The 25,056-nt window shown below is 52.9% G+C and overlaps 1 protein-coding gene across 13 annotated transcripts in view; it reads left to right on the forward strand.

Annotated features, from left to right (window-relative positions):
- LOC135270735 (zonadhesin-like) overlaps positions 1 to 25,056 on the forward strand; it is a 46,373-nt gene that overhangs the window by 1,125 nt on the left and 20,192 nt on the right. For 2 of the 13 annotated variants that reach the window (XR_010338863.1, XR_010338867.1), the window contains exons 2-9: positions 5,763 to 13,392; positions 14,997 to 15,079; positions 15,752 to 15,905; positions 16,304 to 16,424; positions 18,421 to 18,597; positions 19,223 to 20,116; positions 20,228 to 20,280; positions 20,364 to 20,431. Coding sequence is in view for 3 of the 13 variants with exons in the window: in XM_064366660.1 (XP_064222730.1) it covers positions 15,870 to 15,905; positions 16,304 to 16,424; positions 18,421 to 18,597; positions 19,223 to 19,263 (375 nt within the window). In the remaining 10 variants the exon portion in view is untranslated. The other 11 variants (XR_010338865.1, XR_010338866.1, XR_010338861.1 and 8 more) reach the window with 11 other exon arrangements.

Genomic DNA, 25,056 nt, shown 5'->3' on the forward strand with positions numbered 1-25,056 from the left:
CTAAAACGGAAATACCTGTCTTTTTTTCTCTTGGAGTTTTCTGGAAGAAATTCTGTGCAATCTGAAAAGATTGATGGAGGATACAGTAATTGCTGTCTACATCGCTTTTGTTAAGTAGTGTAAATTAGACAAACTTGGAGATTTATACCTGGACATACTGAGTTTTTGAACTGTCTTGAAGTGAAATTTTGGAAAGGGCAGGAAAAATGAGGCTTCTTCCAGCCTCCCCCCCCCCCCCCGCTTGGTTAACAGGCAAACACCAAAATATTGTAATATCTGGTAATTTACAGAACGTTGGTTATAGATTTGATAATTATATATTAAGGTTGTACAATATTTGTATGTCAGAGTTACGGGTAGTAGGTCTTAGGTCGTAGAGTCTTATGAAAAATACGATTTTTTAATAATCTTCTGAGTAGCGAAATGGTAACTGTTACAATGGTTATGAATTGTCAAGGCAATAGGGCCAGTATATGTCTTCAGTCATGTTTTTATGCCTGAAATCCAGGAAACTGTGTAAATGGATGTTTCCTGAAACAGCCATTGCAATGCCATATGTATTGGTGTCCTTCCAGTATATCTCAGATAATGGTGTGTCTCCCTTACTTGTGAACTGCAGGGTCGTGATATTGCTGCGGCTTGTCTGTGCCCCTCTGCATTTTGTGGGTAGTGTCTCACATTTGGCTATCATATTTATAAGACGAGGGTTATTAATTTGGTTTTAACTGGAAGAAATTTAGGTGGTTTTCACTTCCCAGTGACTTAACTGATTGTACGTAGTTACAACGTTAATGGTTGCACTCCTCAATTGGTAGCATCTTTTTTCTAGTGTGTTAGATATATATTCTTTTGGTTTATCATTTAAAAGAATATTGCTGAGAAAGCATATAAATGTTAAGATTGTATTTGTTTATATTTATTGGATGCTTAATTAAATGTTTTTTCTTTCCCTTTTCCTGAATGAAAAGAAACTGGGAAAAGAGAATCAACCATTTTGTGCAAGTACTTTGTTCAGTTGAGAAGTCGTGGTATTGTGAAAACAGTGTAGTCTCTGGAGTTAGACCTGGAGTCAGAATGTATATCTAACATACTAGAAAAAAGATGCTTGGAAGAATGGCCTTCCAAGTCAGAAGCATCTGGGTTGAAATTGAGCTCCACTCCATACTGGGCCAAAGCCATGTAACTGATTCATCAGCAGCCTTTTCTTTCTTTTTTTTTTTTTTAAAAGAAAAAAAATGTTTTTAATGTTACTCGAATATGTCAGTTTTATTGTTTCTGTATACACACATTTGTTACTGAAAATTGCAAAAATAGCACATTGAAAGTCCTTTTATTGGAGTTCAAACTTTTGAAAACAAGAAAATTTAATGATACTGTAGCCAGACTACCCAGTGTTTTCTTTACATTGTTGCCCCACAAGTTGGTTTCCTCCGATTCTTGATGTTGGGCTTCATCTCACTGACTTCAGGCTTCTGACACACATGGGAATCTTAGGAGCTACTGGCTCTTTGGGTCACGTCAGAGAGGAGAGCTTATTGAAAAGGATGTATTGAGCATCGTGGCTCACACCTGTAATCCCAGCACTTTGGGAGGCTGAGGCGGGTGGATTGCCTGAGATCAGGAGTTGTGAGACCAGCCTGGCCAACGTAGTGAAACCCCATGTTTACCAATAATACAGAAAAATTAGCTGGGTGGGATGGTGCGCGTCTCCCGGGTTCAAGCGATTCTCCTGCCTCAGCCTCCCAAGTAGCTGGGACTACAGGAGCATGCCACTATGGCTGGCTAGTTCTTTTTTTCTTTTTTTTTTTTTGGTAGGAGTTTTGCTCATGGCGCCATCTTGGCTCACCGCAACCTCTGCCTCCCGCGTTCGAGTGATTATCCTGCCTCAGCCTCTGGAGCAGCTGGGATTAGCCCAGCTAATTCATTTTTATTTTTATTTTTATTTTTGAGGTGGAGTTTTGCTGTTGTTGCCCGGAGTGCAGTGGCGCTATCCTGGCTCACTGCAACATCCACCTCTTGGGTTCAAGCGATTCTCCTGCCTCAGCCCCCTAAGTAGCTGGGATTACAGGCATGCACTAGCACACCTGGCTAATTTTGTATTTTGAGTAGAAACAGGGTTTCTCTTCTGTTGGTCAGGCTGGTCTTGAACTCCTGGCCTCAGGTTATCCGTCTGCCTCAGCCTCCCAAAGTGCTGGGATTACAGGTGTGAGCCACTGTGCCCTGCCCATGTCAGTTTTTAACATGAGTGTGCATGTAGTTGTTAGCATGTTCTTTTATTACCTGTTTAGTGACTACAGGATCTGTGGTTATATGTTCTCTTTCAGTGCTGGCATTCTTAATTTGAATCTCCTCTATTATTTTAGCATCAGCAGATTGTGAAGTTTACTGATTGTATTAAAAGAACAATTTTAAGCTGCGTACTGACCACCGTAAAGGACTGAGCCTTACTTCATTCTTTCCCATGGCTCTGATGCACGGTTTCCAGATACCAGTTAGGAAAGAAGTTCCTGAGATGATGGAACTTGTGCTTGTCCCATAGGGCTGCTAGGACAAAGTGACCATAGACTTGGGGGAGCATATCAAAAACAGAAATGCATTAGTCACAGTCTGGGGCCTGGAAGTCCAAGGTTAGGGTCCCAGTGTGGTGAGGTTCTGGTGAGGGCTCTCTTCCTGGCTTGCAGATGACTGCCTTCTCACTGTCCTCATGTCAGGGAGAGCGAGCTCTGGGGTATCTGCTTCTTACCAGGGCCCTAATCCCAACATTAGGTCCCCACTCTCATGATCTCCTCTAACCCTGAAGAACTCCCAAAGGCCCCATCTCGAAATACCATCATCTATCCTGGATTAGGGCTTCAACACAGGAATTGGGCGGGAGAGGGGAACGAACATTCAGTCTGTCAGAGCCCCCCAGTCGCCCCTACTGTCCCCGTTTAGGGGCAGATTTTAGACCTCAGGCGGGACACAGAGGTGGAGGAAGCACACGTTCTGCCTCCTGGGAGTGGTTGAGCCAAAACAAGGACAGGGACGTGGGGCAGACAACAGCCAGTGGGGTAACAAGCAGGAGTCCCGAGGTGTCACTAAGCCGAGGTGTCACTTTCATCTTTAGGTGAGGAAGTTGACTGAGCACCCACACACAGCAGAGTACAGACCACGTTCCCTTCAAACACGGCTCACTTACCATTCCTCAACCCTGCAAAGGGTAGGTGCTACCTCGTCTCCTGAGGATGGTCCTGGAGGTAGAGGAGTCACGGGAGCTGCGCACATCACCCACCAGTGACTCTTCACTCCTCACATTTTCCCCGATGGGCTGATGTGCACTGAGCTGGGGATGCCTTGCCAAGATGAACTCTTCTTCCCAAAGGCCACAGAGGGCAGGCCTCTGACACTGCCCACATGGAGCAGAAGTGATGGGGTGGAGGGGCATCCGTCCCGCTGACTGGTGTATTCTGGGGGAGGATGGGGCCGGAGAGGCCCCAAACATGGCTCCCTTTGTCACTCGGCAGAGGGGCCAGACCGCCGTGTGCCACACAGCTGTGCCCCACCAGCCTCTGTTGCTGGGCCAGCCCCTGGCACCATGACCGCAGCTCTGCATACAGGCAGTGCTGGGACCAGTGCTCTGGCAGTCACCATGGTCCTGAGCCAACAAGGGCCCTGGGGAGGAATCGGAAGTCAGGCAGTGAAGAAGGTATTGGCCAGAAGGGAACCGGGGCGGGTGCCAGGTCCTGTCTGTGCTGGGATCTGAGATTCTGAGAGGTGGGTTAGGGGTAAGGGGGTAGAGGTCGGCCACATGGGGTGAGGGGAGTTCAGCAGAGATGAGGAGGACCGGACGATGTGGGAAAGAGCAGAGCATCCTCCCCAGCCTCAGTCCCTCTCCTGAGGCAGTCGTCATCTCACTCTTATACTCCAGAAGTCTCCCTTCAGCCAACACCTGGCCCCCGAATCCCAGGGCACTTCCCAGACAGCCAGTGCCACATCCCAGGCAAGCCCTGCTCTGCTCTTGAGGTCTGTGCCTGGCAGAAGGGCGGCTGACCCTCGGCCCCTCTCGGCCTGGGTCCCAGCTCTCCCTGGCCCTGGGAGCAGCAGACACAGCCACCCTGCGCCTGGCAGACTGGCCATGCTTGTACCCGTTTGTGATGGTGGATTGGGAGGGAACTGTTTGAGATACCAGTGTAAATCTGTGTCTGCATCAATTCCACACAAGAGTTGAGTTATCATATGGGAAGGGAATCATAGCTGTGGGGGGCTCCATGCAGCACCCCGAGGGCCCCTGAGGCCAGTCCCTGTGGCCACGGCAAGGAGCATCTGCTTCCGCCAGTTGGACAAGATTCTTTCCTGCCCAGAAACCGGCAGAAGGACTTTCTCTGCTCCCCACCCACCGTCGTATCCCAAACACACCCGTGTGGATGGATGCCTTGACATCTCCCCCCAGCCCTGGGCCTGAGCTCTTCCTGATGAGGGTTAAGCAGGAGCAGCCGCCTCTCCCCGTGTCTGTGTTGCGGGCAGTTGCCTTCTCCTCAGCTCCCACGGGGCAGAACAAGAGCCAGCCAGCTCTCAACATCCCAGGATTTTCCAGGGATGCTGATAACTAAAGCAGGCGGGGCCTTGTGAGTGGGTGGTGGGAGGGATCAGGGTTTCCTCAGCATCTGTCAGTCCCTGGAGCATCTGAAGGGGCAGCCTACACCTGGAGGAACGAGTGGGGCTGGCCCCCGTGGGTCCCCAGTGCCTGGCATCTCCCGGTCCCTCTGCTCTCCCAGACCCCCTCCACTGAGCAGCACAGCCCTGAGGACAGAGACAGCAGCCCAGAGAGCGTTCCCAACACCACTATATTTATTCCTATTTACATATGAGACACCCTAGGCATTGCTCCCACCCCCTCCCCCTCCCCCCAGGCCCTCCCTTCTGGTTCAATCACCCTCTCCTTCCCCTCCCTCCCTCCCCCACCCTTCCCTATCAAGCTAAGGCCCAGCAAATCCGCACTGGGGGAGAAGCTTTTGTCTGCTTTGGGGCATCAGATGTCAGAGCCCCACCTGTGGGCTTGGCACCAGAGAGCCTGCCGTGTCCCCCTACTGGCTGCAAGCCCGCTTCTTCTTCTTCTTCCTGGAGACCACGGGGTCACCCTTTCTCTTTTGAGGCCGCGAGGGGCCAGCCAGCCCCCAAGCCAGGGATTGCGCCCCAGAGACTCTGAGCCCAGGCCCTAGGTGGGGCGTCTGTTGAGCAGAGGATGGGCCTCCAAAGAGAGCTCGCTCCTGGGACTCGGTGGTGGGAGCTGCTGCTGGGCTGAGGCCTCCTCTCTGAGCAGAGGGAGACTGACGAGCTCCCTGGGGACCCTGTCCTTCTGGGCTGAGGCGGCCTTGGGTGGCAGGCAGGAAAGCCTGAGGCAGCTGGGCTTCCTGTCAAAGACAGAGGGTGTGGCTGTGCCGGGCATCCCGTTGGGCCTCACTCCAGTTTGCATCCTGACTCCCCTCCCTGGCTCCTCTCCATCCCGCTCCATCTGAACCTGCACCTCCCCACCTCGGAGTGGCTCCCCAAGAAGCCGAGCATGCCCCGCAGGGTGGGGTAGACAATCAGGTGGGGCTTGTGTGCCGGGTCCCTCCTGCCCCCGGGGTACCTGGGTTCCCGTCCCTCCCTGCTCTACCTGGGCAAGGGTGAGTCCTTCCTCCTGCTCCAGCTCCTGGCTTAGGGCCAAGAGATCCATCTGTGGATCTGGGGAAAGCAGTTCTTCCAGGAATCGGGGGTGAATGATGTCCTCCACCTGGAAACAGAAGGAAGACGGTGAGAGCTACCTGGGCAGGGAGTAACGTGGAGCCAAGGACACCTGGAGGAGATGCAGAAAGCAGCGAGCGCCCCGTCCCCACCCTTCTGGAGCTGTCGGAGTAACGTGGAGCCAAGGACACCTGGAGGAGATGCAGAAAGCAGCGAGCGCCCCGTCCCCACCCTTCTGGAGCTGTCTCATAGCATGGCGACCACCAGATCCACACACAGACCACAGACCTGGTAGCATACACACATGCAGACAGAGACACACAAACAGACCCACATATGACACAGGAAAAGACACAGACACAAGTAACGTCCACACTCCACACTCACACCCACGCAGACACACAAAGAAACACAGTAAGAAATGACAGGCACAAACATACAGCAGAGCTTAATTCCAAGGACCTGCGAGTGACCCCCTTACCCACCCCGGAATCCTGCAGACCCCAGCACTTCAGGCCAGCCCACCTTGCTGAGGAAGTCTTCCTGTGAGCACAGCTTTTCAATGTAGCTCAGGAGGCCTGGGTCTTCCCATTGTGCCTCGAGCTCCCCCGTGGCCCCAGCGGGAGGCTCCAGCAGCTCCTCCATGATCTCCATATACTCCTGTACCAGTTCAGGGGGGATCTCCTCGAGGGCCTTGGTGTTCACTGGCCGCCGGGGCGGTAGTAGGTTGGTCTTGGTCTTTGCTGGCCGCTGGGGCCTGGGTGGCGGCAGGCAGGCAGGTGGGGCCTTGGGGCCGGCCTTCCTCAGAAGGTACACTGAGGCAGGGAGGGAGGAGGATGGGTGTGGTGAGGGCTGCTCCTCCTGCCCGCGCCACACAAGGGAGGGCAGGGCTTGGGGACATGAAGTGGGACCCAGCTGGGTCAGGACCACCTGAACCACAGCGCCCCAGAGGAGACGCCGCAGGAGGGGCACATCTGAGACAGCATCGTTTGGGAGGAAGTTTGGAGCCACCGATATGCCGTGTACTCGACCCGCTCGTCCCTGTTCCTGGGTGGATTGTATGTTGAGTTTTGGACAGGCGAGGGGAGAGTAGCTAGGAAACCTGACCAGGTCAATACCCTCCTTGGTGACCATGGGCCGCCCACGAAGTGACCTGGTCAGTACCCAACATATGCCCTTGGGAGCTGTCCTATTGGAGGAGCACATCCCTCTCTTGAAGGAAGGCATGGGGTGTGGGGACAGTGGCCTCCCTTGGCCCCTCTGGCCTTTGCCCTGGCTCCTATGGGAATGTGGGAAGCCGTACCTGGCTGCTTGACCACCTCAGGGGCCAACGGTTTCTGAGGTTCAAGCCTCGGCAGGGCTGGAGGAGGCAGGCACTGGGGCCCCTTCATCCGCTGTGAGTTCTGAAACCGCGTCTCCTCCTCAGCCTCAAACTCCAGGAACCTGGGGTGAAAAAGGTTACAGGCCGTGTTGAGAGGGTCCAGGCCCCCTGCCCCCAGGACCAGGCAGCAGCCGATGGCAGGGATGGGAAGGCGTGCCGTGGACGGGCTGTCCAGGCCCTGCCTGGGGCCTGTCCCCCAGTCCCAGAGGGAGCTGCTCCCAGAGTTCTGGGCTCTCCCTCCCTCACCCGGCCCCCGCAGAGCCCATGGCATCAACAGGGCTTCCTGACTCAAGTCAGGGCCACGAGGCCCAGGAGGGCACCAGGGGGACCCCTCCTCCTGGCTTCAGCTGGCCAGGGGTGGGGTTTATGGCAGAAGGTGTCAGGAATGTTGCCCAGATGCAGGAGTCCTGAGGTTGGGACTATGGGTCCCTGAAGTATAACCCAGGAGCACGAGGCCTGGGAGACCCCTGGTCAGGAGGAAGCAAAAGCTGGGCCCCTTTCCCCCAAGGCTGCTGTCTTTCTGTCTTAACGGAGGGGACTTCCCGGGAGCAAAGGCAGGGAGGCCAGAGATGGGTCTCATGGTGTCCTGGATGCAGGTCGCCCCTGACCCAGCGCAGGTTTCTCCAATCCTGGCCAGGCCGGGATGGGTGAAAACCGACTTGTGGCCACTGCTGTGAGGAGAGTGCATCCCCCTCTGTCTATAGTCGCCAGCCCCGCTTCTCCCCATCCCCACAGCTGGCGGTGATCTCCTTTGGGCTGTGATGCTGGCTGCTCCCTCCATGACCCCCAGTGTCAAGGCAGGGGATTGGCCCCAGGCCAAGCAGGGCGTGGCTTCTCACCAGGGCAGTATAGAGACCCCAGAGCACTCTAGGAGGGAGGAGCAGTTTCTTGAGGGAGGCAGGGGCCCAGGAGGGCCTGTGTTTGTCCACACCCTCATGCTCCACGCTGAGAAGCCACCATGGCCACCGGGCCTCTGTCACCTTCTCTTACCCTGCCATGCGGGCTCTGCCCCTGCATCCCAGACTCACTTTGCCGCCATCTGGTAATAGATGATCCTGTCAGACTTGCTGGTGTGCTGCCATTCCCGCATGGCCCGCCACAGTTGCTCCTCCAGGGTCATGCTGGGCTTTCTCCGGGCCAGGGTTCTGAGAACTGGGCTGTAAGGCGGTGCAGTCAGTCCCAGTCCATAAGCCTACCCTCCATCCCAAGCCCACCTGGTCCCAACACCCGGCCCCTGTCCTCCCCACACCTGTCCTGCCATGTGTCCCCGTCCTGTCCTGTTTTCCCCCACGTGGGCTCCTCAGCCTCCAGGAAATGCCCCCAAGATCAAACATCAACACAAGCCACTGGGTGGCCTCTGCTACTGCCCCTCGAGTCCTCAGTGTTGACAAGTGAACTCAGTACTATGGGTGGAACGTGTGTTTTCCCAGCATTCCTGTGCTGAAGCCCTGAGCCCCAGTGTGTCGGTTCTTGGAGTCAGTCAGGGTTAGAGCAGGTCATGAGGGTGGGTTCCTGTCATGGCATCCGAGCCCCGATAAGGGCAGGAGGAGACAGCAGGGCTGTCCCTCTCAGCCACAAGAGGACACGGCCAGAGGCAGCCCTCTCCAGCCAGGACACCAATCTGCTGTCGCCTTGATCTGGGACTTCCGGCCTCTGGAACTGGGAGACGTGACTGTGTCCTGATGAAGCACCCAGTCTGTAGGATTTGTTATGACAGAGCCCGAACTGACTGAGACAGCGCACACACAGAATGACCGGGGAGCGAGGGTTAATGTGCAGGTTCCAGGGCCCCAGGACTGAGCATTTAAGCAGCTTCCTGGGGACTCTGGAGTAAGGTAGCCCCTGGGGACATAGCCTCAGGGTCCTGGAGAGGAGTAGAAACCAGAACCAAAGCAGAGCGGCATCGAAGCCCACTCCACGCCAAGCCTGTGAGCCTGGGGCGACTCCACTCTGAGAATCAGGGTCCCCAGTGCACCGGGACTCAGCTCCAAGGGAGAATGCAACCAGTTCCAGGATGCAGGGGCGGCAAGATTTTTGGGAACAATGATGGGGCCTCCTTACACCTACAGCCTGGGCAGGGGACTTGCCTAGGGAGTGGCCAGTGTGTTGCCTGGTGGTTGTGCTCAAGCTCCCGTGGAGTGCGGGTTTGCTCATCAGTGGGGGACACAGGGTCAGAGACGCCCTGCAGGATGGAGAGAGGCAGGACTGGGACTGAATCGACAGACTCTCAGATCTGAGGCGTTGCTGCCTCAGTCACCACAGTCCACAGCCCTGAACTGCTGGGCTCGTGGGCTTGTGGGCTCGTGGACTCGTGGACTCGTGGACTCGTGGACTCGTGGTGCACTGAGAGCCATCACTGGAGCCCGTGGCTTTGGGGAGCGCTGTCCTACATGGCCTAGTTCTGATAGTGATAGCAATAGGGACAGTAATCATAACAGCTATCATGTAATGTGTCCCAGCATGTGCCGGGCACTGGGCTATGTGCCTCATATGTGAACTCAAGTCACCTCCTCACCATCCTCTGAATGAAACATCATTGTCCCTTCTTCTAGAAGGGATCGAGGGCGAAGCTGCAAATACCTGCCCAGCGTGGACCCTAGTGCGGGGCCCAAGACCATCCCTTGTGCAGGCTCCACCACCGCTGTGCCAGCTGGACCTCAGCAGAACAGTGGGCGTGTGCCGGTTTCCTGCAGCTCCCACCCCCAGCTCCATGTGATGTGCCCCTGGCCTTTGCCACTCAGGTCAAGGGGAGGCACTGGGGTGCACTAAACCCAACCCGTGGCTCATGTTGGACCGGGAACCCTCTCTGATCTGGGTCTTCTGTAAACGTTGTCATGACAATGTTTGAAAGTAAGGATTGGCCGGACTCACAGGACAGTGAGGGGCAGGTGAGATGAGGCCCCTGAGAGTCTGTCCTGAGCGGCAGCCAGATTAATGTTGCTGAAAATGTGCCCTTCCATAGCTCCACCCGTCACCTTCAAGACCACCCTGCAAGCTTCCCTGAATGGCGTGACCTCCCGTCCATCCAGCAGCCTCTTTATGGGTGAGCTGCAAGATGAACTCCGGTGCCCCGAGGACACTCACATAAAGAAGCAGGAAAGCGCTTCCATGTCCGGACTCTGGGGAATGTGCCTCCGGGCCAGGGTCTTGTAGTGCTGCCAGAGTCGGAAGTTGTCATACACGCTCTTGCAGGAGTCGTCCGGTTGGGCCTTGGCCTGGGAGGGAGCCTGGCTGCCCTCTCCATGAGCCCCTTGTGGCCATGGACAAGCATTCCCTGGGGCCATGACGGGGGCGGGCTGGGGAGCCGGTGGTGGTGCTGGAGGAGGAAGGCTCTGGGACCAGCCTCCCTCGCAGGCCCGGGTGCCCCCAATGACGTGGGCAGCCGTAGCGGGCACCGCAGGGGCAGCTGCTAGGGGTCGGGGAGGTGGACAGGTGACACCCCCGCAGAGGGTGCCTGGAGCCTGCCAGACGAGGGGTGCCTGAGTTAGGACCAAGGTCTGTGCCTGAGGGGCCTTCATAGGCCCCGCTTCTGTCTTTATCTGGAGAAGGGCGTTGGAAGCCCCAGCCCAATTCAGGCCTTGGCCATCCTGTCCTGCCACCAGAGGGGTGCTGGGGAAGGCAGACAGCACCAGAGAGCTGCCTGGAGGAACCACTGTAATCACGAGGGTCGGCCCGTGTGCTGGGCTGGGAGCAGGTATGGTGAAGGGCAGAGCCGTGAACACTGGCATGGAGGTGCCAGGGTTCTTGGTCACACTTGGGTCCAGCACTGGGCATGCTGTGGAGACAAAGGAAAGAGGTGAATGAGCTGGGGTCTCCAGGTCCGCACTAGTCACTGGGAATCAGAGGGGTGTCCCAACAGCTGAGGGTGTGGGACAAGGAAACTCTGCAGCTTGTAAGTGTCCGTGAGTGTGTATCGCATGCTCTGTTCCTCCACGGGAGGGTCGCTTCGCTAGAGAGCCTGGCCCTGGCTCCACTAGACTCCCTGACCCCTGTCTGCCAAGAAGCAACAGCCAAGCCTTCGCTGCCTCTGAGGGTCTCCCTGGCAGACCCTGTGAGCCTTACAGGCATCTCCCAAGCCATGGGTCAGGGATGAATCTCTCGCCGGCTTGGTGGCCCTCAGCATGCTCAGCAGCAGGTGAGAGGCCTCCCCCAGGGCAGTGCTATGCACTCAGAAGGCCTATAGGAAGCCAGAAGATTCCTAATATTATGGTCCTGTCTCCTCTTCAGTCTTCCTTTTCCTGAAGCTCTTGAAAACCCCTTTCTGTCCTAGCTCAGCACAACAAAATAAAACCACTGATTAGAGTGGGTGTGGCGATTCATGCCTGTAATCCCAGCACTTTGGGAGGCCGAGGTGGGCAGATAACCTGAGGTCAGGAGTTGAAGACCAGCTTGGTCAATGTGGTGAAACCATGTCTCTACTAAAATACAAAACTCAGCTGAGTGTGGTAGTGCATGCCTGTAATCCCAGCTACTCAGGAGGCTGAGGCAGGAATATTGCTTGAACCCAGGAGGCAGAGACTACAGTGAGCCAAGATTGCACCACTGCATTCTGACCTGGGTGACAGAGCAAGACTCTGTTAAAAAAAAAAAAAGAAAAAAGAAAAAGAAAGAAAGAAAAAGAGAAAGGGAGGAAGGAAGGAAGAAGGGAAGAAGGAAGGAAGGAAATCATTGGAAAGAAATCTGTCCCAAGCCAGCACCCTGTGAACCCTGAAGATAACCCATATGTGTTATGGCCAGTGTGCAAGTGATTGTCCTGGCACCATGTACGGTAAGTGCTAAACAGGGGTCAGATTTGGGCCACCCTTTCCTCAGTGCTCGGTGGTCCTGGCTGCCACTCAGTAAGCTGTGTTCCCAGGGGGCAGGTCTGAGAAGCAGTGGTGGAACTCCCTGAGATACTTTGATTGCTCAGCCAGCAACAGCTGCACACGGTTAGAGCACAGCCAGGAAGCAGTGAGCAGTGGGGCTGTCAGGGGAGGTGTCCAGGGATTTCCACAGCTGCTGGTCATGTTAGAATAGGTCATGGGACAACGAGCCCGTCTCTGGTCCTTTTCCTTTGAGCTCCCAATAACTGAATCTAGTGACCAACCAAGAACCAGAGGTTCTTGGGCCACAGGCCAGGTGTGGCAAAGTTGTCTGGAGCTCATCCCCGTTCACTAGGACCTCATGCAGTCTCCAGTCAAGGGGACTAGGGATACAGCACATGCACCTCATCAGTCAGGACACACATCCTGACTTGAAGGAGAATAATAAGAGGACCATCTTCCTATTTGTACGCTACTCTCCTTCCTCTACTGAATAGGAAACCAGTCTTTCCAGACCCTTCCCCTGAGAACCAGCAAGAGTCCACACCTGACCCCTGTTCACGAGGTAGTAGACATGGAAAAGAGGCAAATTCTTCCTGTCCACAGTAACCCAAAGTGCAGAGGACAGGCCATGAGCTAGCAGACAAAGGAAGTGGGTCTGAAGACCTGAGCTTCCACAAAAGGACGAACAATTCAGAAGAAGCTGGGAAGCCCAGGCCGTGTTGCCTGATCTTCCCCAACTGCCCCCACCCCTGTTAAATGAGAGCCAACAGCCACCTGAACTGACGGAGAAGCCACCTCTGGGGAGGGAGCTGAGAGGCTGCGGCAGTTACGGTAGCCCCAGCCTCGCCCACCCAGAGGCGGTCACTGCATGCTCTGTCACAGACAACCCACCCAACAGTTTTCTGGCTGAGCCCACTTCTCCCCACTCTTCCCTAAGATCTAGAAACGTCCAGTCCAAATCCCTCTGAACAATATGGAAGGGCACCTTCCAGGTGCCTGAAGACACAACACAGGGCTCAGACTTGCCTGTCATCCTCCCTGGGCCACCAGCACAACACGATCCCACCACTCCCTACAAAGACACGGCGATTTGACTTGTCCCCCTCTAGAAAGAATCAATACATCCACTCCATCCTTTCCCCTACATGGTGTATTCCCCCGGGCACCTTGGTCCACCTCTAAGGAGCCATCCTCCCTAACCACAGACTCAGGGTGCCATGGCCCTCCCCAGGTGTGATGTATTTGGGAACATCCAGTGCTCCCTCCCTCCTGGACATCAGCCCTATCAGCTGTCCCCTGGGGCACTGTGAAATTTGAATTCCCAAGGATTTTGAAACATGGCAGAGAATTGGATAATGCCCTTGTCCCTACAGACTCACCTCCATTTGAAGCCATCGCCTCAGGCTGGGTGCTGACCACCGCTGTCTGGCAGTTTCTGTGGTGAGAAAAGTCAAGGGCAGGACCCAGAGAGTGACCTGCCTCAACAGATTCTCCTGAGTTCGGGTAGGTCAGGTAAAATTTGAAAGTATGGCAGTTTAGAACATAGGACCCAGACATTCTGCAGAGGGGGAGGGGCGCTGCAGTAAGTACCGGTCGCGGCAGGGGACATTCTGTGCAGGGCTCCAGTCAGTAGGCAAGAGCTGAGCTTCCCTTCCAGCTGGAGGGCAGCAGCGCAGACTGTGTGCGCCTCTTTAGGCAACTTTTAAATTGTCCTTCTGACTCACAGCACAAAGCTTCAACCTGATGTCCCCTTTTCTTCCGTTCTTTGTCAACAGACCTACTTTTGTGCCCCTCAACCCATGCTCCTTCCCATTTGGGCTCTTTCCCTCTCTTGATGAATCTCAACAGGGGCTGCACTTCCTAAACACAATTTAGGACACTTCCTAAGAAGCCCTGTGTTTGTCAGACGATCCACATCTGGATCCTCTGCCTGGTTCAGGCAGAAAGCCTTTCCTGGAAAGCCTCAGTCTGGGAAAGAGTGGCTCTGCGGCCAGAAAGCCTTTGATTTTGTTTCCCAGCATGTTGTGCTTGTATTAAATATTTATTTTTTATCTTTTAAATGGCTTGAATTTAACCAAGCAATACTTTTGCATGGTTCGAAATTCAAATTGTGCGCAGTGGACTAGGCAGTGACCAGTCTTCCTCCCACTTTTTTCCTGTCCACAACATTTTGTTTCCTGTAACAAAGGGGTGTTCTGATTCTTTTTCATCTTTCCAGAGATATATTATAGAAACGAAAGGATAATGAAGCTGTTTTTGCTGTCTGCAAACGCTTTCAGGTTTTTTGGGGTGAAAGTTGATATATTAATATTAATACGTTCCAGTATTCTGACACTTCCCGTTGGCACTTATGAAGCATTTGCCCCTTCCTAAGACAATTGGACTCATGCAGGCAGAGTTGCAAGACAACATAACCGGGGCCACACTGCAGGGAAGGCGGCGGATTGCAAGCGTGAAGCCCAGGGTTCTCCCCTCCTTGCTCCGGTTGTGTGAGAAACTCATTTTCTAACTCCTGTCCGATATCCCTCATGAGTTCTCAGTTTGATCCCGATTCTGAATGTGAATGGTCCTTGAGCATTTCTATGAAATGCCTCCACAGTGGCCACTGGGAGGGGAGCGACCTCCACGCAGTGCCTGCCTGTCCGGGTGCTCCCAGGCCTTTTGTCCTCTGAGACAGAGCTGCCTTCTTACACGCAGCCCTCTTCCGCCGTGCAGCTCACCTCGATCTTAGCTGAGAAGATTGGTGGAGAGCAATTCAAGCAAAACGATGGTAAACTTACCAAAACAACGTCTCCAGTAGTGGGGATTCCAGGTGTGCACTACCACACACAACTAATTTTTGTGTTTTTAGTAAGAGACGGGGTTTCACCATGTTGGCCAGGCTGGTCTCGAACTCCTGACCTCAGGTGGTCTGCCTGCCTTGGCCTCCCAAAGTGCTGGGATTATAGGCGTGAGCCACTATGCCTGGCCTGTTAACGCTAACTTCTAAGTTACTCCTTCCCATTTCCTTTTTTGTATTCCTATTTGCAAATGCTTTGTATCCTTATATATCAAGATCATCTGTGATATTGACTGACTTAATTGGCATCTCCCTTTTGTTTTACAAGTGACGGCCAAAAATGAGCAAACGGAAAAAGAATTATCCAGATCCAGTTTCCATCATCCAGAAGTATGGTGCTGATGCGCGCAGGTACAGACTGGTGCTTTGCCTTGTGTGTCTTTATTGTTTTATATGTAAGCGTCTCCTATACTATTAGTCAGAATTGTTAGGTTTGGTTTATACTTAGGTTTTTTTTTTTTTTTGAGACAGAGTTTCGCTCTTGATACCCAGGCTGGAGCGCAATGGCGCGATCTCGGCTCACCGCAATCTCCGCCTCCTGGGTTCAGGCAATTCTCCTGCCTCAGCCTCCTGAGTAGCTGGGATTACAGGCACGCGCCACCGTGCCCAGCTAATTTTTTGTATTAGTAGAGACGGGGTTTCACCATGTTGACCACGAAGGTCTCGATCTCTTGACCTCGTGATCCACCTGCCTCGGCCTCCCAAAGTGCTGGGATTACAGGCTTGAGCCACTGCGCCCGGCCCTATACTTAGGTTTTTAACAACACATCTCTATTATAATTTGGGTGTTATGTTGGTGTGCTTGTTGATCTTCAACTCCTCAAATAGTTTTCTAGATGATAAAGGCATTTTTCAACCTAGAGGTCCGTTTGGGGAAGAGGACCTCTGTTGGGTGTTGGTCGAGCTGTCCAAGTCCTCCCCAGGCTAGATGTGGATTGCCTCTGCCTTCCTTCCTTTCTAGGTTCCCTGTCTTGTTGGTATTCGAATTCTCTTTCACCATTTATTTTAATTTTGTACCTACAGAGCCATGTGAGATGTATCTATGCTGGAGCTAATATGTGTATGCTAGAGCCTGGTTGTGGTGCTGCCAGAGAAACCAAGCAGGACATGAGTTCTGTGTGTGGAGCAGGGACTTAAGATCATGGAGGATTTTTCAGAGTGGGATAGAACATTCTGGGTAAAATGAACAGCTTTAGCGTGGCAGTTCCTTCTCAGTACTCATTTTGCATTTGTGGACAATCATTCAGTCCTAGACAGTTTTACTGTCCTTCCTTCCTGAGGTTTAAAGGAACTAAACCCTGCACTTTCTGACAAGGTTTTAGAATCTCTCTCAATTCTTAATTACTGTTTGGTGCAGAGAAGTAATGTTTTCCTAAACTCTCTTCGGTTCACTCAAAAACATAATCGAGGACTTAATGTCGTACGTTGGTGCTTATGTTGAAAGTATTGCTGAAAATCAGAAATTCACAGTGTTTGGGATTTTTGTTATTTGTTTGTTTAAGTGATTGTAAAAGTTGATTTCCTTATAGTAACTTACCCCAATGTGCAAGTGTTTAACTGATTATTCACTCCTAGGAAGAAGAAATAGAATTTCTCTCCAATGCGAACACAGTTAGAAAAAGCCCCAACATGACGGACCGGTGGATCCTGTCCTTCATGCGGTCTCTCATTGGCTTCTTTGAGACTGAAATGGCAGGTGAGTCTCTCTTGGTCTATCCTCCCAGAACTACTCTCTTTGTAACTGCCCTTTTAGCATGTGTCTGTCTATAAACATAGTGGAACTATTGAGAGAGACAGAAAATTAAATAATTACTTCCTTTCACCTCTCAAATGTAGTTTTCTTAAGGCTTGTTAATTGTCGGGATGTCTTTGTTTCAAGGCCCGGGGGAATTCTGACCTGGCTCGGTGGCTCACACCTGTAATCCCCAGCATTTTGAGAGGCCGAGGCAGGTCACCTGAGGTTAGGAGTTCCAGACTAGCCTGGCAAACATCAGCGAAACCCTGTCTCTGCTAAAAATATGTTAAAGAAAAAGTTAGCTTGCGATAGAGGCAGGGCACGTGTAATCCCAGCTACTCAGGAGGCTGAGGCAGGAGAATCGCTTGAACCAAGGAGGCAGAGGTTGGAATGAATCAAGATCGCAGCATTGCACTCCAGCCTGGGTGACAAGAGGGAAACTGTATCTCATAAAAAGGTGGGTCGGGGGGATTTATCTAGCACCTCGTTTTTATAAGTGTGGACACTGAACTCTCTGATTTTTTTTGTTTTGTTTTGTTTTGTTTTTTTTTGAGAAGCAGTTTCGCTCTTGTTACCTAGGCTGTAGTGCAACGGCGCGATACCGGCTCACCGCAACCTCCGCCTCCTGGGTTCAAGCAATTCTCTTACCTCAGCCTCTGGTGTAGCTGGAATTACAGGCGTCACCCACCGCACCTCGAATTTTTTTTTTTTTTTTTTTTTTTTTTTGAGACGGAGTTTCGCTCTTGTTACCCAGGCTGGAGTGCAATGGTGCGATCTCGGCTCGCCGGAACCTCCGCCTCCTGGGTTGAAGCAATTCACGTGCCTCGGCCTCCCAAGTAGCTGGAATTACAGGTGTGAGCCACCGCTCCCGGAAGTTTTTTTTTTTTTGAGATGGAATTTCGCTCTTGTTACCCTGGCTGGAGTGCAATGGCGCGATCTCGGCTCACCGCAACCTCCGCCTCGTGGGTTCAGGCAATTCTTCTGCCTCAGCCTTCTGAGTAGCTGGGATTACAGGCCTATGCCACCACATCTAGCTAATTTTTGTATTTTTAGTAGAGACAGGGTTTCACCATGTTGGCCAGGCTGGTCTTGAACACCTGACCTCAAATGATCTGCCTGCCTTGGCCTTCCAAAGTGCTGGGATTACAGACATGAGCCACTGTGCCTGACCTAATTTTTTTTTCTTCAAAGTGCATGAAATGAACTAAGTTATTAATATTTTGTACAGATGGGGACGTGCTATGCTGCCCAGGCTGGTCTTCAACTCCTGGGCTCAAGTGATTCTCCCATGTTGCCCTCCTAAAGTGCTGAGGTTACAGGTGGGAGCCACCACACAAATCTGGGTTTTGTTTGTTTGTTTCGTTTTTATTCAGACAGGGTCTTACTCTGTCGCCTAGGTTGGAGTGCAGTGACACAATCATAGGTCATTCTACTGCCTCAGCCTCCCGAGTAGGGGGCTACAGGTGTACGCCACCATGCTTGGCTAATTTTTTTTTTTTTTGTAGAGACAGAGTTTCACCATGTTGCCCAGGCTGGAAAATCCAGTGTTTTTTTGTTTGTTTGTTTTGAGACGGAGTCTCGCTTTTTTGCCCAGGCTGGAGTGCAGTGGCGCCATCTCAGCTCACTGCCACCTTTGCCTCCCAGATTGAAGAACTTCTCCTGTCTCAACCTCCCGAATAGCCTGGACTGCAGGCACACTCCACCATGCCCCCCTAATTTTTGTAGTTTTAGTAGAGATTGGGTTTATGTTGGTCAGGTGAGTCTCGACCTCCTGACCTCAAGTGATCTGCCCACCTTGGCCTCCCAAAGTGCTGGCATTATAGGTGTGAGCCACTGTGCCTGGCGGGAAAATCCGGGTTTTGATTGAAGTGGATGTCCAGTCAGCCCCAGGGAAGCCACATGGCCCTGCTCCTTCCTGGCCCCTCCCCTGGCTCACCTGCCTTCTCTTTTCCTGCAGGACCTTTCTCTCAGTGTCATCAGGTGGTGCCCCCTCAGTCCATCTTCGCCAGTTGTGTGCAAGGCCAGTGTGGGACCAAGGGTGACACCACGGCCCTGTGCCACTCCCTGCAGGCCTACGCATCCCTGTGTGCCCAGGCTGGCCAGGCCCCTGCCTGGCGGAACAGAACCTTCTGCCGTGAGTGAGCTGGCACCTCTTCCCACAGCCCGCAGGAGCCCTCCAGAGCCCTGCCCTCCCTTTCTTCCTCTAAATTCTTTTTCTTTTTGAGATGGAGTCTCGCTCTGTTGCCCAGGCTAGAGTACAGTGGCATAATCTTAGCTCATTGCAACTTCTACCTCCTGTGTTTAAGCAATTCTCCCACCTCAGCCTCCCGAGTAGCTGGGATTACAGGCATCCCCCACCACACCTGGCTTATTCTTGTATTTTTAGAGAACACAGGGTTTCACCATGTTGGCCAGGCTGGTCTCAAACTCCTGACCTCGTGATCTGCCACCTTGGCCTCCCAAGGTGCTGGGATTACAGGCGTGAGCCACTGCGCCTGGCTTCTTCCTCTAAATTCTGTGCCTCTGCCCTTCTCTGCACAGCCTGGCTCTCAGTGGACACGTTTTGCTTCCTCCATCCTCCATTCCAGCCTCTCTGCAAGCCAAGCTCCATCTTCTACGGATCTCCCAGGGCCCTCCATTGCATTCTCACCTTCCCCAAAGTTCTGCCTTTATTTGGTTAATGTCTCCTCCTGCTTTTACCTGGGCTGGGCTCGTTCCCTTCCTTTCTTAACCAGGAACTCCTTTTTTTTTCTTCAAAGTTGTGGCAAATTTGGGAGGCCGAGGCAGGAGGATCACTTGAGTCAAGGAGTTCAAGACCAGTCTGAGAAACACAGCAACATCCTCATCTCTACAACAAAATTAAGGAATTTGGCCAGGCGTAGTGGTTCACGCCTTTAATCCTAGCACTTTGGGAGGTGAAGGTGGGCGGATCACTTGAGGTCAGGAGTTGGAGATGATCCTGGCTAACATGGTGAAACCCCATCTCTACTAAAAATACAAAACATTAGCTGGGCATGGTGGCAGGTGCCTATATTGTAATCCCAGTTAATCAGGAGACTGAGGCAGGGAAATTGCTTGAACAAGAGGCAGAGGTTGCAGTCAGGCGAGATCAGATCAGTGCACTCCAGCCTGGGTGACAAGAATGAAAAAAAAAGCGAGTGAAAAACAACAAAACAAAATGTTGTGAATGGATGATGGTAATGGCTGCCCAGCAATGTGAATGTCCTTAGCGTTGTTGAAGCGTACATATAAAAATGGTTGGCCGGGCGCGGTGGCTCACGCCTGTTCATCCCAGTACTTTGGGAGGCTGAGGCGGGCAGATCACCTAAGGAGCCAGACCCTGTCTAAAAAGGCTTATGGGAAACAGAAAACATTGCAAGAGGTGGGGGTGGCACTAAGGCCTTGGAGTCCCTGGAGGTGAGAGCCTCCTGGAGGGAGAAGCGGACACACCTAGCGATTTAGAGAGATGAGGTCCCTTTGGGTAGCAAGCGATGTCCAAAAGGGAGTGCCCCGAGTCCCCACCCTTCCTGTCTCACATCCCTGCACCCAGAAGCATCTAACCCGGTGACCATCCTATTGGGACTGCTGGTGCCTGTGGTGGTTGTAGTACTAGCAGTGACCAGAGAGTGCATTTGCAGAACAAGGAGAAAGAGGTGAGTTCTGGGAAGGGGAGAGGAAAGGCGGGTAGGGTGTGCAAACGGGGGAGCAGCCGGGCCCGTAAAGGGCAACTCGGGGAACCATGTCTGTTCCCCTCCTCCTTCTAGAGAGAAAACGCAGAGCCAGGAGGGAGACGGACTGGCCAGGCTGGTGGACACAGGTGAGAACCGACCCCACAGCCTGGAACGCTGGGGCCTGGGGTCTCCTCTCCTCTCACGCATGGTTGTCTTGCTTTCTCCTCAGATATTGCTCTGGACTGTGTCTTTTAAATTGCTCAGTTGTGAGTTGTCTTCAAACAAGATTAAATAAATGTATGTATATTTGTTTATTTGAGACAGGGTGTTTCTCTGTTGCCCAGGCTGGAGTGAAGTGGTGTGATCAGAGGTCACTGCAGCCTCGACCTCCTGGACCTCCTGCCCTAGCCTCCCTGGTTGCTGGGACTACAGATACATGTCACCATGAGAGCTAAATTTTATTTTTTTTTGTTTTTGTAGAGACAAAGGGAGGTCTCACTATGTTGCCCAGGCTGATCTCAAACTCCTGGCCTCCAGCGATCCTCCCGCCTTGGCCTCCCAGAGTACTAGGGTTTACAAGCATGAGCCAGGGCATCTGGCCAAAAATACTTATTTTTGTTTTGGTTTTTTGTTGAGACGGAGTCTCGCTCTGCCACCGAGGCTGGAATACAGTGGCGTGATCTCTGCTCGCTGCAATCTCTGCCACCTGGGTTCAAGCAATTCTCCTGCCTCAGCCTCCCGAGGAGATGGGATTACAGGTATGTACCGCCTCACCCAGCTAATTTTTGTAGTTTTAGTGGAGACGGGGTTTCGCCATGTTGGCCAAGCTGGTCTCAAACTCCTGACCTCAAGTGATCCACCCACCTCGGCCTCCCAAAGTGCTGGGATTATAGGCATGAGGCACCATGCCCAGCCCAGAATTATTTATTTTTGAGATGTGAATGTCTACATGATCATGGTGGAGGAGGTTGGGTCTTGGAGGGAGGAAAATGAGGGAGAAAGGCATGTGGAGGCCTAGGTAGGGCTGGGTTCTGTGCAAAATGATGGGAGACGAGCCTAGGTTGAGGTGAAGGTGTTGTCCCTTAGAGAAAGCCACATGGGGGTGGCCCGTTGAGTCCTGCGGACATCACTAGAGGAGACAGAAGGAGCAGGGAGGCAGAGGAGTGGAGGGTGGGAAGCAGCCCCAGACCCTTGGCTTCTGATTTAGGAGAAGACTTCACCCCAGGAATCTGAGTTCTTAGAGAACGTAGCCTCTGGCCTTCCACCAAGGTGATTCTGAGAACTTGTAAGTGTCAAGTTAAGGCTGGGGAATATGGCTTTCTCTTTATTTATTTATTTATTTATTTTTTTCCTTCCTTCCTTCCTTCCTTCCTTCCTTCCTTCCTTCCTTCCTTCCTTCCTTCCTTCCTTCCTTTCTTCCTTCCCTCCTTCCCTCCCTCCCTCCCTCCCTCCCTCCCTCCCTGTCTTACTCCTTCTTCCCTTCTACTTTTCCCTCCTTCACTCTCCCCTTCTTTTTTTTTTCCTTCCTTCCTTTCTCTTTCCCTCTTTCCCCCTCCCTCCCTCCTTCCCTCCCTCCCTTCCTTCCTTTTTTAGAGACAGGTGCTTCCTCTGTTACCCAGGCTGGAGTGCAGTGGTGCAATCATAGCTCATCCCCCAAGTCCCTCCCACACCTCCTCGGGGGTACAATATATGGGTGATGTATTTCCAATGGAAGAGGGGACAGAGGACTCAAGAGCCCGAGGGACTCCAGAAGTGGGCTGTGGAGGTGAGAAACTGAGGACAAGACTCCCTGGGCTGGGAAGGGCCCAAGCTGTGATTTGGGGTCCAGCACTGACCCAAACATGACAACAGGGGCCGTCTGAGGTGCAGGAATGGAAAAAGCAGGTTGGGCACGGTGGCTCAAGCCTGAAATCCCAGCGCCTTGGGAGGCTGAGGTGGGAGGATTGCTTGAGGCCAGGACTTTGAGATCAGCCTGGGGAACATTATGAGATCCTCGTCTCTACAAAAAATAAAAAATCAGTGGACATGGTGGTATGTGCTTGGAGGATTCCCAGGTTCTCAGGAGGCTGAGACAGGAGCTCAAACTCCTGGCCTCAAGCCTCAGCCTCTCAAGTAACCAGGACTACAGGTGCAGGTCACCCTTTGGCTGGGCTCTGTGGCTCACGTCTATAATCCTAGCACTTTGAGAGACCGAGTCAGGCAGATCACTTGAGGTCAGGAGTTTGAGACCAGCCTGACCAACATGGTGAAACCCTTTCTCTCTAAAAATACAAAAATTAGCCAGTGTCACGATTGCGACCTGTAATCCCAGCTGCTTGGGAGGCTGAGGCAGGAGAATCACTTGAACCCGGGAGGCAGAGGTTGTAGTCAGCTGAGGTTGTGCCACTGCACTCCAGCCTGGGTGACAGACTGAGACTCTGTCTCAAAAAACAAAAACAAAAGCAAAAAAAAAAATGTGGCTTTTTCCAAAAAAGCAAATCAGCCTGTGACCCTCTGGGGAGGCCCCCACCCTCAGCATTCTTCCATTTCCCAAAAGGGGATAGGGGTTACTATCGGAACTGAGGATGGGGGGCCGGGCAGGGGGACAGGGGGAGGGGATCAGTGGTCTGGGTTGCTGAAGAATTCCTACCTCTATCGTAGTAGGAGTGACCCACTCACCCCAGCCTGAGGCCAAGGTGCAAATGTCCTGCCCTCTCCCTCAGGACTCCTGCCTCCCATGAGGCAGGTCCTTGCTTGGAAGATAGGGCTGGGACATCCAGCTTGGGCTCCAGAAAGGAAAGGAAGGCTTGCCAGGCTCAGTGGTTCACACCTGTCATCCCAGCACTTTGGGAAGCCAAGGCAGGCAGATCATTTGAGGTCGAGTTCGAGACCAGCCTGGCATGGTGAAACCCCGTCTCTACTAAAAATACAAAAATTAGCCAGGTGTGGTGGTGCATGCCTGTAGTCCCAGCTACTCAGGAGGCTGAGGTGGGATCGCTTGAAGCTGGGAGGCGGGGGTTGCAATGAGCCAAGCGCGCACCACTGCACTCCAGTCTGGGCAACAGAGCAAGACTGTTTAAAAAAAAAGAAAGAAAGAAAGGCTGCCAGTTGGACTGGAGGAGGATCGGGATGTAGGACCCCAAAGGGGATTTGGGTTTGGGGATGTCGAAACAGGGAGGATAGGCTGGGTGTGGTGGCTTATGCCTGTAATCCCAGTGCTTTGGGAGGCTGAGGAGGGAGAATCACTTGAGGTCAGGAGCTGGAGGCCAGCTTGAGCTACATAGCGAGTCCCTTCTGTCTCTAAAAATATATAAAACATTCGTGGGTGCTTGAGGCGGGAGGATTGCTTGAGCCCAGGAGTTCTAAGCTGCAGTGAGTGCACTCCAGCCTGGGCAAGAGAATGAGACCCTGTCTCTAAAAAAACAAACCAACCAACCAGGGAGGATTCTGAGTTCTAGAAATATGTTTTTTTGTTTTTTTTAAAATAGAGTCTGGCTCTGTCGCCCAGGCTGGAGTGCAGTGGTGCGATCTCAGCTCACTGCAACCTCCTCCTCCTGGGTTCAAGTGATTCTCCTGCCTCAGCCTCCTGAGTAGCTGGGATTTCAGGTGTGCACCACCATGCCCAGCTAATTTTTTTCCTTTGCATTTTTAGTAGAGACAGGGTTTCACCATGTTGGTCAGGCTGGTCTCAAACCAGGTGCTTCCCTCTGTCTTGGCCTCCTAAAGTGCTGGGATTGCAGGTGTGAGCCACCACGCCCAGCTTAGAAATGTATTATCCTCTATGATCATCCTCTGGGATGACCAGCCCTTGGGGTCCCACCTTCATGGAAGGAAGCAAGACCCAGCCTGGGTAAGGAAAGGGCCCCAAGAAGGGAGAGTCCTGCCCAGCGAGACTCTCCCTTGGCCTAGCAGTTAGAGCACTCACACTGGAGAGCTGGATGTGACAGGAAGGCTCAGGGCAGCCTGGAGCTGGATTGGATCTCAGGGAGTTCCTGCAGTCCCCTGCCCTCACCTCAGCTCCCTGCACTGGGTCTTCACTCTTGGCCTCACTGCTGTGCCTCTGCAGTGCCCCTTAAGTTTTCTTCTTCCAGCTATCAGCTCTCTAGATCATGCTATCTAGCCCCGATGTCTGGTTGGGAAGGGAAGAGGGTGGGTCTGGGCAGCATCCTCTGGATGGACCCCAAGTCCCTCCCACACCTCCTTGAGGGTACAAAATATGGGTGATGTGTGACCAAGGGAAGTGGGGACAGAGGACTCAAGAGCCCCAGGAACTCCAGAAGAGGGTTGTAGAGTTGGGAAATTGAGGACAAGCCTCCCTGGGCCGGGAAGGGTCCAAGCTGATTTGGGATCCAGCACTGACCCATACATGTCAACAGGGGGCGACTGAAGTGCAGAAATAGAAAAGGCCTATTGGGCCTGTAATCCCAGCGCCCAGGGAGGCTGAGATGGGAGGACCCCTTGCCCCAGGAGTTCAAGTCATTCCACTGCATTCCAGCCTGAGAGACAAAAGTGAGACCCTGTCTTAAAAAAAAAAGAAAAAGAAACGGACCAGGCTAAACCAGCCTGATCCTTGCTAAGACCTGCCGCTGCAGGTCTCGGTGGGGTAGGCCAGAAAGATCCCCAGAGGAAAGCACACAGAAAATGGTGAGAAAGAAAAGAAATCGAGGTATTTAGAGTGGGGATTGACCCTGTCCTCTTCCTATTTGGGAAGAAGCTGGGGAAAATCCCTCCCCTTCCCAAGAGGCTGGGAGAACCTGCCTGGGCAGCATCTTGAAAGGGAGAATTTTCCTCGGTCCAGCCGTGTGTGTGTGTGTGTGTGTGTGTGCGTGCGCGCGCGTGTGTGCACACGTGCACGCACGCACGGGCGCGCGCTCGAATGCATGTGCCTGTGTACACAAGTCGGGGGGGTCCCTTCCCTTCCCCCACAGCCAATGCAGACACAC

The sequence above is a fragment of the Aotus nancymaae genome, unplaced genomic scaffold (genome assembly GCF_030222135.1).
Source record: "Aotus nancymaae isolate 86718 unplaced genomic scaffold, 86718_ANA_hifiasm-v0.15.2.pri h1tg000065l, whole genome shotgun sequence".
In the NCBI taxonomy this organism is placed as follows: domain Eukaryota; kingdom Metazoa; phylum Chordata; class Mammalia; order Primates; family Aotidae; genus Aotus; species Aotus nancymaae.